Consider the following 13,404-nt stretch of genomic DNA (forward strand, 5'->3'; position numbering starts at 1 on the left):
CTGGTAGCCAGGGACTTTCCTCAAGGATGCGTATTACAGAAGGTGCTGAGTAGAGAGGAGAAATCCCGGGTCTGGACTCTGGGCTCTTCTCTAACTGCAGTGCCTCTGAGAGGAGAGACTATGGTGGTAACTGCCACCTGCTGAGTGCTTTACAATGGTCTCATTTATTACCACCTTGGGAGGACAGTACTATTATCCCTGTTTTTGAGTGAAGGAAATTGAGATGGCAGTTAAATGACTTAGCCACACAGCTACTGAGGCATGATTTAAACTTGAATCTTCTGGCTCCAGGTCCAGTTCTCTATCACCTACTATCCACAAGGATCTGAATTAGAACCTGAAGAATCATGAGGAGATTGATGAGGTCTAATGGCCACTGATTGACTTCTCTAAACACATTATACCTATTCTTTTGTCTGTTTTATGTTTATCCTTTCCTGATGTTGGTTGAATGAGTATTCAAATTCCTCATCAAATTATTATTTTGTGAGCTTTGAAAGTTTGGAAGAGCATTCAGAGGTTCCCCTTAGCAGTCAGAACCATCTGACCTTGTAGCAACTCTGACTCAGTGACAAGTCAGAGCAGCACCATTTTAGTGCAATTAATACTGAATATCACGTGAATGCGATGCATAGTTATTAGCTATGTGACCACTAGAAAATCATGTGACCTCTGTTTTTCCTCTTCTATAAAGTGGGAATAATAATACCAGCATTGCCTGCCTGTCAGGGTTATTGTGAAGGAAAATCTTTGTAGAACTTAAAACTTAGACAAATGTGAACTATTGTTATCATAGTCTTTTTTTTTTTTTGCATGTAATTGTGACTTGCTTAAGGTGACATAGCTAGTAAATAATAAATGAGAGAACATTGGAACTTTAACTTTGTGGCACTGAATGGTATCAGAGACCCTTCAAGCCCTCTTTATTTCAGACTTTATTTTTAAAAAGTGATTAAGCAGACCATATATTGGAAGAGGGCAGACTAAACTGTTAAGTTTATTGTCAAAAATATCTTTGGGTTATTGGTTTTAATTGAATCTCTCTGACGATTCCTTTCCCATCATACATAAACCTCCTACTATCATAGTTGGTCACAGTTAACAAATATTTATTATTTATTTATTTGTGGTATCATGGAAAGAGATTTTTTTTGGGGGGGGACTTTTTCAATGTAAGAGACAGGGTGGGAAGGACACTTGCAGCCCTTTATTATGACTACTATATTCAAGAGACTCAGAGTTATTTTGATGGATCCATGATCTGGCTACTCCTCAGCTGGTTGAGGATGCAGCCCTTCAGTTTATTCTCATCCTAAATGGTAATTTATCCATTTCCTCCCATAATCCATGATCTTTCATCAAGAATCTAACCAGCTCTCTGGAGACCTTTATGGGTCTTTTTACATATTTTACTTACTGTGGGGACCTCTATTCCTTATAAAACTTTTATCCTTGGGTATAATGTCTTTCAGCTTGTAAATCATAATAATTACTCATTGATAAAGAACCTAAGGGGAAAGTAACAAAAGAACACAAAGAACGGTGAGTATTGATCTTCAGATTAAAAAGTTTTGTGGTTTTATAACTTCATAAAATTTTATTAAACTTTATAAAATTACATTCAGTTTTAGTAAATAGCTTAATTAAAATGTAATATCAGTTATTTTAACATTAATTTCAGTGGTAAATGTTATAATTTTATCACTATCCTGAATTGGGATTTTGTGGAGTCTCTATTAATCCTGCGATAGTTAACAAGCATTTCCCTACTGTAGAATATTTTAGTTCTACTCAAAACCATTTATTCTTAAAACGAAACCTAAAGACAAAGCTTTTGAAATCCAGGACAAGTCCTGTGAAAGACTTCAATAATAGTTTCAGATTAAAAATTTATGGATTATTGAGAAGTTATTACAAGTGGTTGTATTTTTCAATAAGAAAAATACTATATTTGGCCTGGGCAATTATTAACAGAATACACATTTTTCCCAAAAGAAGCAGTTATCACCAATTTTCCCGATGTTATATGAAATGATGAAACTGAATTTGACCTAGTATTTGACTCTTTGACACATATGTTAGATTACAAACAATTAGCTAGAAAGCTAGCATTTAAGGATCTTTTTTCCAGGCACTATGCTCAATGGTGGGGATACATGAAAAGGCAAAAATGTAAGCTTTGCCCCCAAGGAGCTCATATACTAATGAGGAATATAGCATGTAAATAATTGTACATTCAAGATAAATGAAGAATTTTTAAAAATGTAATCTCACAAGGGAGTCCTTGAGAGGTTTGGGAGCTGAATCTTGAAGAAAGTGAGAAGACAAATTTTTAGGAGAGAATACTTCTGACATGGAAGACAGCTATTTAAAAGGTCCATGATCAGGGGGCAGAGAATCATGTTTGAGGAACAGCAGGTTAGGCCAAGGTAGCTCTGTCATAGAGTATGTAAAACATAAGGGAGACTGGAAAACAAAGCAGGGTCTGGTTTTAATGGCATTGTAAATGCCAATTAGGATTCTCTTAGATTCTAGAGGCCATAGGGAGCTGCTGGAGTTTATAAAGAATTTGACTTTGGCTAGCAAAAGACAATAGGAGCTGGAAGAAACCCTGAAAAAGGTAATCATTCCCAACCATTTCTTTTACAGATGAGAAAACAAATTCTTAAAGTTCAGTGGCTTATTCCAAGTCACACTGCTGTGGGGTGACTAAATCAGGATTGGAACTCAGTCTCTTTTTTATCTTAACAGTATTTTTTTTCAATTACATGTAAAGATAGTTTTCAACAATTCATTTTTGTAAAATTTTGAGTTCCAAATTTTTCTCCCCTTCTCCCCCCCCACAACTAGCAATCTGATAAAGTTTATTCAGCCACAATCATGTTAACCATATTTCCATATTAATCATAGAATTTAGATCTTCTTTACTCCATGTGTGTCGTATCGTTCTATCCTCTGCATCACCTAGCTGTAGGGTTGGTAAACTATGCACAACAGAAAAATGTAGCAACTGATCAGCATTGGGATGGGGTCCTAAATGGCTTTTGCACTTGCAAGTGATTTAACATTTGCATTTGAAGATTTTCCAACTTCAAAGATTTTCCCCATTGCTATTGTTACCAACCTGTCAAAACTTGCTCTTTTTGTGGGACCTTCCACTATCTATTCAGTAAACTAATTAAAATAAAACCTTATCTCAGGCAGGGCAAAACAGCATTGTTATCTCTTAAACCAATGAGTTAGTCTCCCAAGGAGGATCTGCAGTTTGTGCTCACAATGTTCAGACAGCTACTTGAATATTTTACCTGGTTAGGAACTTACAGTAGCTGAAAGAAATCTTGACCTATCTCTTCTAAGAAAAGGTCAGTAATAATAATCCCAAGTAATGTTTTTCATCCCTTATAAATCTAGAATGTATTGTGTCTAGTAGAGATAAAATCTCTGGCTAAGATTTTGGGCAGAAGTGATCTTTGATATTAATATGAGGCTTCTCTATCTTAGTTGTTTTAAGTACTATCAAAAAATCAAAGTGCACATGAAATATATTAATGACATATTTAAAGTCATCTAGCTCTGAAAGAATAATTTTGGAAGAGACATTGAGTGTGATAGATGTATGTAGATGTCAGATGTCAGAATTGTCTGAAATGGAAGTGACACATGTGACACTGAAGTCTCAAGGCTATTTCTGTGAAATTAAATTTTGATAGGTTCTGTCAAGCTAGAAAGGTTTTAAGTATCCCCCTAATAACAGACCATGTATCTGCAATATAAAAACCCAGTCTTGCTAATGATTCACTGGAAAGTTGATCACCAACTGATGGATTATTTTCGCCACAACAATCTATGAAATGGATAAAAATATGTGTGACATGGTGTAGTAAAAGTAATATAGTATGAATCTGGAGACAGAAAATGTTGGTTCAAATCTCAGATCTCTTATTTAATAACTGAATGGTTGGCAAAATCTGTTTATGGTCTCTGACTCATTATGATTCCAAATTAACAATAGTCTCTTTTCCTTCATCAGTGATGTTAGTATAAGAGTAGAGAAGTAGATCAAGTATACTAAGAATGACAGTTCTCAAAGGCTATCTGAAAACATTGATTTAATGGTTAAAACTGATAACTAATTGATTTTTTGACCAAAAGCCCAATTGGACACACTATTGATGGAACCATATTCATATTAACATCCTTGCTGTAAATTAAGAAAACAGTAAGAGTTGCACTTAAAGAGAAGTGACAGTTCACAGGTTCTCTTCAGGGAGTAAAAAAATTTAAATACATTTATTAAATGCCATTTGCTAGACTTGGAGTATAAAAGCAAAAAAAACTCCACCCTCAAGGAGCTTACATTCTGTTGGAGGAAGGGAGGGAGGCATTACACTTTACAAAATGCAAGATACTCTAAAGAGGGCCAGAGGATCCTTCTAAGATAGACTGCATGAACTGAGCTTCACAGATAGCCAAAGAATATGTTTCAAGCCTTGGGGGCATTACCTATGCAAAAGCAGAGAGAGGTAAGAACTTGTTAATGAATTTGGGAAACAGCAAATGCACCACTTTTCATGAATGTAAAATGATTCATTGTGAAGTTAGGCTGGAGCTGGACGAGGAAGAACTTTAAAGGATAAACTGAGGAATTTTATTTCATTCTAGAGGCCATAGGGAACCACTGAAGATTTCCTGAGTAGAGAGTGACATAGTCAAAAATGAGTTTTAGAAGGATGACTGTTAGCTATAGAGAGAGGATGGATTGAAGAAAAGCAAAGAAAGAAAAAATGCAGGCTATTGGAAAGGTTGTTAAAGGTGAAAAGAGAGAATCTCTATTTTTCTCAAAAGATTAGGAAAGTAAGGTCTTTGAAAGGGAAGCAATGAGAGAAGTATCAAAGGAAATCAAAGAATAAAGATTTATAACAGTTGCCACTATTGGCAGAGTTGGTTTTATTGTGCTCCAAAAGGTAACAAGAAATTTCATAGCTCAATTGGTCTTTTCATTTCTCATGATGATTATAAGCATATATGACACCCTGAAGATAATTCCAGCTCATGGAAGTTAAAATAACAGAGAAATTCTATGAAGAGTTCAATAAGTTTCTCCCAACAAAAATGGTAGATTTTAAAAATTTGGAGAAAAGAAGGTCAAAGAAGGGACAATACCAGTGCTCAAAGTGGGTAGAACAGTGAAAATTGGAGGGAATGCAGTTGCCCAATTTTCAATTTTGCCTTTTCTCTGACAATGAAAATAACCTTTGGATTGGAAAGAATAAAACAATAGTGACTAATAGAGAATTGATAAATAATAATAGATAAATAATAGAGGACACCTAGTGGCTTTAATGATCTAAATACTTTTAATAAATTTAATGATCCTGTCCTACTGAAAGAACTTACTGAGTCAGTGATATTTAAAGGTCATAGAGAATGTCATGAAGGTCAAAGGTCATGATTTTTCTAAAAAGAAAAGAGAATAGACTCTAAGCTATAGCTCAATGAGCTATACTTTGATTCTTAGCAAAATTCTGCACTAAGAAGGTCTCAGGAGGGTCAGACACTGGATTTTTAGAAGTCTTGGGAAGTTCAATGATAGGTCTACATGGTTTCCCCTCAGACCAGGAGAACCCTAGTGCCCAAAGACTTTAGAGATCCTGGCACTCTTTCCTAAAGATGAAGGAGTTCAACCCCAGGAAATGAAATGAAGTCAAGTCAACAAGATTTATGAAGTACCTCTCTCCGGTTGTGCTGCTGGTACACCAGCCACCCCTGCCTCATTTCCCTACATTAGATTGTGAGCTCCATGAAAAGACTGCATTTCTTTTTATGAATTGTATCTTCAGTATGTAGCATTAGTGCCTGGCCCATGGCACTTAATAAATGTTTATTTGATTGAATTATCAATTGTGTATGCTAAGCACTAGAGAGATGGAGAGAGAGAGAAGAGATTGCACCTACATTAAGAAAGACTGGTAGGATTTTAGCAGAGACCGCAAGGAAGCCAGTATATCAGGAAAGACCAAAGAGAGCTCTAAACCTGAGAATAAGTTAGTGAAAAAACAAGGTATCTTGTTTGAGGAACATGTCAAGGAGGCAGAGAATATGGAACAGAAGATGGGAGAAGAAGGGAAAGGTAGGGAGGGCCAGGATTCAAAGTCAAACAGGATTCTATAGGTAATAGGGGTAGATGGAGTTGAGAGATAGAGAGTAGGGGTGAAGTAGTCATCTCAGTACTTTAGGAAGCTTATTTTAATTAGCTGAATTGAAGTTGGAGACAAGGCTGGGAAAAACTAGTGGGCTTTTACATATCAAGAATACCAGAGGAAAGAAAGGATTATATACAAGAAAGTTCATTAAATTAACATCTAGATATCCCAGTGGATAAGGGGAGAGGAGACTGTAGTCAGGAAATTAGAATAACATATACCTACCTGAGACTCTTTAATTGCTATATGAATCATTTAGCATATGTCTGTCCCAGTTTTCTCATGTAAAATGGAGATGATGATGATAATAACCATTTACCTCTCTAGGTTGCTGTGAGGATCAAATGAGATAAGATTTGTAAAGTGTTTTGCAAACTTTAAAAGTCATTTTATACCTAGGTGCAGTGATTATAGTAAGAGTGGTGGTAGTATGGGGGTGGCTAGGTGGCACAGTGGATAGAGCACCAGCCCTGGAGTCAGGAGTACCTGAGTTCAAATCCAGCCTCAGACACTTAATAATTACCTAGCTGTGTGGCCTTGGGCAAACCTCTTAACCCCATTGCCTTCCAAAAAAAAACAAAAAAAAAAGAGTGGTGGTAGTAGTAGAGGGAGAAGGAAGAGTAGTATAACCAATAGGACTTGATTGAATATGGGGAATGAGAGTAGGAGAATCTTGGATTATAATATTCTAAACAAAAAAATCAAAAAAATTTACAGCCAAGAATATTTTATCCTTTGAGTGTGGCTGTTTCATGGACTAGATTTTAAAGAATTTCTGATGAAAAGACCAGAGCTAAGTTGATCCATTGGAATGTAATCATAAGAGTCCAGTGAAACTTAGAAAGGTAAATTTATTTTAGCACTTGGAGGGGACACTTTGTGGTCATGAAATTGTGCTAACATTCCAGTGAGGAGTGGGGAAAAAAACAAGTATCTCTTTAGATTTAGAACCATTAGTGACCTCACAGGGTATTAAGGAGTTAAAAAGGGGGGGGGGGCTGGGAGTAGATTGATTGTTTTCTGAAGGCTATAAGTGATGAAAGAAAAAGGTGAATAAAAGAATACAATTTTAGCAAGGAAGAGGGAGAAGAAATCTTGTTGTTTCCCATATTTGGGGTGCATGAGAAAGATATAAACAGGAGCTTCATCTGAAATAGACAAAAGAGTGTTAAATATTGGTGGGCTTAGTGTACAAAAAGTGACAAACAGCTTTGGACATGTCCATTATGTGGAATCATTTTGCAATACTACCACTAGGTCTGTACCTTAAAGAAATAAAAGGAAGCAGATCATTTTGTAATGACAAAAAAATTGGAAATTGAGGAGCTGCTCATCAGGAAATGACTGAACAATTTGTGGCATATGATTGTAATGGAGTGGTTTCAGAAAAAAAAGGCAAGACTTATATGAACTGATGCAAAGTGAAGTGAAAAAAAATAGTACTGGCAATATTGTGATGACCAACTGTGAAAGACTTAGCTGCTCTGATGAATGAACAATCCAAGATAATTCCAAAAGATATATGATGGAAAAAAGGCTGTCCACTTCCAGAGATAGATAGAACTAATAAATTTTTAGTGTTTTTCTTCTTTCTTTTTGGTCATGTTGTTAATATGGAAATGTGTTACATGAGTTCACATATGTAATTGATTCATACTGTTTGTCTTCTCAGTGGGCAGGGGAAGGACTATGGAACTGGGTATTTATAAAGAAAAGAATGTTAAAAATAATAAATTAGAAAATTTAACTCATCTTCCCCCTACACACACACACACACACACACACACACACACACACACACAAAGAAATACAAATATCTTCCTGCCCAGTACTGGAGAAAGAAGATTCTTAATTTGACTAAAGTATTCACAAGGGGCAGCAAGGTGGCCCAGGAGTCAGGAGGTCCTGAGTTCAAATCCAGCCTCACACACTTAATATTTGCCTGACTGTGAAACCTTGGGCAAGTCACTTAACTGCATTGTCTTAAAAAAATTTTTAAATTTAAAAATAAAAATATTCACAATTTGCAATGTTTAGATCTTTTGTAATGTATTGAATTCAAATGAAGGAAATAGTTCTTGAGAAAATATAATCTTTTTAAAATGAGATTATGACCTGAGGGATGGCTAGGTGGCGCAGTGGATAAAGCACCGGCCCTGGAGTCAGGAGTACCTGGGTTCAAATCCGGTCTCAGACACTTAATAATGACCTAGCTGTGTGGCCTTGGGCAAGCCACTTAACCCCATTGCCTAGCAAAAAAAAAAACTAAAAAAAATGAGATTATGAACTTGTGGTAAATTTCCTTGAAGACAAGAATTGTTTCATGTCTTTATATCTACAGTCCTGAGGACATAATAGATAACCAGAAAATTACAGATTTATGCCAGCCTGACAAATTTAAAGAGTAATGATATTTCCTGTGGTCAGACAGAACTTAGAAATGATGAATCTCAATATTTCTTCACAGGAATAATTAGTTAAAATAGTAAGATACTAGAAGATAGGCCTTGCTACTACTCCTAGTTGATCTCCTAATGCTGTAATCTGCTTCCCTCCCCAAAGTTAGTATTTGACTTTTCTCCCCAAGTGTGCCTTTTATGCTACTTGTCTCTGTTGTAAAAAATTTTTAGTTAATACTATGGTAGGCACATAAATTCATATATGACAAAAAATGTTTACAATTGTGACTAATTTTGTTGCCTGATGAGAATGGTGGGTCATATGTTAAATATGACAAAATCAAGACTTTTGTGATAATAAACATACTATAAAAACTGTATCTTTTTTATAAAAACTAAAGCACTTTAGATTATACCCAAAAAAAAGATAAAAGAAGCCAACAGAAACCACTAAAAGGAAATAGGATGATAGAACTTTTAAGTAACCAAGTGATCACTATTATTGAAAATTTGATGCATTCTTTTGTTTCATGCCACCAAAGTAAAAAAGAAAACACTTAAAATTACAATTTTCATTTTCTGACAAATTCAAACAAAAACTCAATCACCAAAGACAGACTTTTTTCCAGGAATTAAGTTCAGAAAATTAAGTGGAGTTACTAAGAACCTCTCACTTTTTAGTAAAATAATTTAGCAAAATAATTTGATATACTGCTGAAAGATAAAGGAAAGTAACTTGGACAGCGGGTTTTTTTTATGTTGAATGTCTGATGGCTCAACTATTTAGAACTCAGGAATTCTTTATTAATAGACCACATATACCATTCAGGCTTTCAAAGAACAATCACATGGGAAATGGACAACATTTTAAGCTAAATAACTTCATATTTAATATAAAATGTTATCACTTAAACAACAACTCTTTACTATTAAAATAGTCGCTCCAGATCTACAATTTATTATAAAACTAAGAATTCATTTTAAAAAATTTCTTTCTTTTCTCTACAGAAAATGCTTGGACAGAAGAGATGAATACTATTTTCACTAAGGCCTAGAACTGCCTATTGAACAACAGTCCTAATTAGGCAGTACACGAATGGCCCAAGGAAGCCACCAAATTGATTTTCAGGTTTTACATGACCTGCGACAGAAATTTCCTGAGGTACCTGAAGTTGTTGTGTCCAGGTGTATGTTACAGGTCAGTGTTCATTTATTTCTGTAGATATAGATATGTTGATTTTAAGCACAGAAAGAAATCACCAAGTTATCATTCTGTTGTTTTTATAGTTCAGATTCAGGATATTGGACATGTTCCTATATTGGATCTGTCTACAATTGATTAACTATAGCCAAGTCACCCAGGTTTTATTTATATATTTTCTCAGCTTTTAATGTGACTTTGGACTAAAAGATTTTAAAGGTTCCTTCCACCTCCAAAAATCAATGATCATTATTGATCAGAGGAAAAAATCAACTTATATTTTTTATTTCCTGACCATAAATTCATTAACTTTAATAATTATTGAATCTGTGATCTCATCAGTGTGGGTAGTTGAGGCTGTCATCAAATAAATCTTTTACTGGGAAGAAGTATCAGTTAGGTAGCAAGACCAGCATCTCAGTGGAGTAGAAGGCACAGACCTAGGCCTGGCCCAGTATCCTCTGGCATAGTCCTTAGTGACTAAGAAACTCTTTTAGCTACAAGCATTTGCTCTGGCTCTTCCCCATGCCTAGAATGCACTCCTTCCTCAACTCTGCCTACTGACCTCCTTATCTTAAAGTCCCAACTAAAATCTCATCTTGTACAGAAAGCTTTTCCCAGTCCTTCTTAATTCTAGTGCCTTTTCTCTCAATTGTTTCCTATTTATCCTGTATATAGTTTGTTGGTGTATATCTGTTTGCATGCCATCTTTCCCATTAGATGGTAAACTCATTGAGGGTAGCAAAACTATCTTTTTCCTCCTTTTGTATCCACTGGGCAAAGTACAGAGTAGATTATAGTAAGTGCTAAATGCATATTTCTTTCTTAATTATAAGCTTCAGTATTCATCTGCCACCTACTTCTGTCCTGGCTTCTCCTTTTACTCCCTCTATCTCTGTATTCTTCACCAGCCATGTAAGAAAATTATCATTAACTCCTACCTCTAGTTCTCTCATCCCCTTCTCAACCCAATTCCATTCATCTCAAACTCCATTTCTCCTTATTCCTTCCATTATGTGTTCGGGAATCTCCATTTTTTTTTTTATTTTAAATACACTTTTATTTTTTTTTGCAAGTTAATGGGATCAAGTGACTTGCCCAAAGTCATACAGCTAGGCAGTTATTAAGTGTCTGAGTACAGATTTGAATTCAGGTCCTCCTGACTCGAGGGCTGGTGCTCTATCTGCTGCACCACCTAGCCACCTCCATGGAATCTTCATTTTTAAATGAAACTTTCCTAATGGCCTCTCACACTCATTTACTCATTTACTAGCCTTACTAGCCTTCACCCTTCTAAACTCACTCTCTCTCTCTCTCTCTCTCTCTCTCTCTCTCTCTCTCTCTCTCTCTCTCTCTCTCTCTCTCTCTCTCTCTCTTCCAACTCAACTCTCCTTATTATCGTCTTTACCTTCTCTTATACTCCCAACAACTTGGTCCTAGAAGTGGACCAAGAAGACTGTTCCTTGCTTCCCACTGCCATTTCAGCCAACACTCAACATCTTTTTTTGCTTTTGAAGCTCACAGTCAAAATTTTCCACTCAATTCAAACAGTGATGGCAGTTTTATACTCTCTGGTCCCCAAGTCCTTCTACTTCTTCTCTCTTCCTGCTCTTAACAGGAGGACACCAGTATCTACATCAGTGCTTCCTATATCTCGCAGTTCCTCAGCCTCCTTAAGTCCTATTTCCTAATCTTCCACTCTACTTCAGCCACACTTAAGGATGGTCACATCTTAAGAGTTCTGCTTAATTAGAAACTCTGACTTTTCTCTATCTTACCATGACCTATCATCATACATTTTCCCCAAATCAGGTACTCTTAACTAGAGCTGAAGGAAGCTTCACAAGTTATTCCATTTAAACTGAACCCTCACTATATCTACACAGGCCTTATATTTATCTCAAATTGAATGTCTACAGAAAATATTCTAAACCTTTATCCTTCTTCAAGCATTCTTAAATTTCCCACTTCCCTTCTCTTTCCACTGAGGATTTAGCCCTACTGCACTAAACAAAAATTGAGGTCATTCTACATGAGCTCCTTCTTGTCTTTTCCAATTCATCTCAGAATTCTCCCACTTTTTCCTTCTTTCCCCCAGTCTGAAAAAAAAAATGGTTTCTTTGCTATCCATTTACATTAATTTTGGGGAATTTTTTGGTTGTTTTGTTTGTTAGGTTTTTGCAAGGCAAATAGAGTTAAGTGTCTTGCCCAAGGCCACACGGCTAGGTCATTATTAAGTGTCTGAGGTCAGATTTGAATTCAGGAACTCCTGACTCCAGGGCCGGTGCTCTATCCACTGCGCCACCTAGCCACCCTCCTTTACATTCATTTTTGAATTCCTCATCTTCTCTAGTAGATTTCATCTTCAGTCATCACCTCACTCTCAAGCCTTCAACCTTAATTGTCTGAGCAAAGGAGGGCTAAACTACATGTCCTAGTAGTATCTCTGTAGATCTAAGAAGACATGGACAAAACAGGATGGATCACAATCCACATTGGTATCTTTAATAACATATATAATATATATAATATATCTTTAAACTACAACCTCCAATTTTTGATTCTTAATTTGTCAGAAAAACTCAAGATTTTTTTGACACTTAGTCATAGTTTTGCCTGTCAATTTGATTTTAATTAGAAATCCCTAGGTTTTGTTATTTTATTTATTTTGAATTTTGCAGTTTTTCCCCAATCTCACTTCCTTCCCCCCAGCCCCCACAAAAGGAAGTCTGTTAGTCTTAGTTGAATGTGCTGAGAGAGAAATCATATCCTTAAGGGAAAAAAATAAAGTATAAGAGATAGCAAAATTACATAATAAGATAACAAGATTTTTTTTAATTAAAGGTAATAGTCTTTGATCTTTGTTCAAACTCCACAATTCTTTCTCTGGATACAGATGGTATTCTCCATTGCTGATACCCCAAAATTGTCCCTGATTGCTACACTGATGGAATGAACAAGTCCATGAAGGTTGATCATCACCCCATGTTGCTGTTAGGTTGTAAAATGTTCTGAGTCTGCTCATCTTGCTCAGCATCAGTTCATGCAAATCCTTCCAGACTTCCCTGAATTCCCATCCCTCCTGGTTTCTAATAGAACAGTAGAGTTCCATAACAAACATATGCCACTTGATTTCCAATTCTTTGCCACCACAAACAGAGCTGCTATGAATATTTTTGTACAAGTGATGCTTTTACCCGTTTTCATGATCTCTTCAGCATATATACCCAGTAGTGGTATTGCTGGATCAAAGAGTATGAACATTTATTTCCCTTTGGGCATAGAAATCCCTAGGGTTTAATGGAGAGAACGCTGGTCTTGAAGTCAAGAAGACCTGGGAAGTTCTATTTCTCATTCTTGACCTTCTTGTGACCTGGAACAACTTCTCAGAGCCTCAGGCAAATCTAAAAGACTAAATTGCAGAAGAGGTGACAATATTCTTTGAAGAGGAAAGTCTCTCACCTAGAGCTCCCTCTATAAAAACAGAATTCAGTCTTTAAAATAAAGTTTCACCACAATATTTTTAAGCCCATTATGCAAAGAAAAGTAAAAGTTAATTCTTGACTTAAGGGAAGGGGCAGTGTAATGGAGGGAAACCACA

General features: G+C 35.9%; 1 protein-coding gene across 2 annotated transcripts in view; it reads left to right on the plus strand.

Moving 5' to 3' along the window:
* Window positions 1–13,404, plus strand: part of TAB2 (TGF-beta activated kinase 1 (MAP3K7) binding protein 2) — a 104,320-nt gene that overhangs the window by 68,118 nt on the left and 22,798 nt on the right. For both annotated transcript variants that reach the window (XM_074187799.1, XM_074187798.1), the window contains exon 2: window positions 9,611–9,800. In XM_074187799.1, the coding sequence (XP_074043900.1) occupies window positions 9,699–9,800 (102 nt within the window). In that variant the 5' untranslated portion in view covers window positions 9,611–9,698. The remainder of the gene's footprint in view (window positions 1–9,610; window positions 9,801–13,404) is intronic.

Source organism: Macrotis lagotis, chromosome 5 (genome assembly GCF_037893015.1).
Source record: "Macrotis lagotis isolate mMagLag1 chromosome 5, bilby.v1.9.chrom.fasta, whole genome shotgun sequence".
Lineage (NCBI taxonomy): Eukaryota > Metazoa > Chordata > Mammalia > Peramelemorphia > Peramelidae > Macrotis > Macrotis lagotis.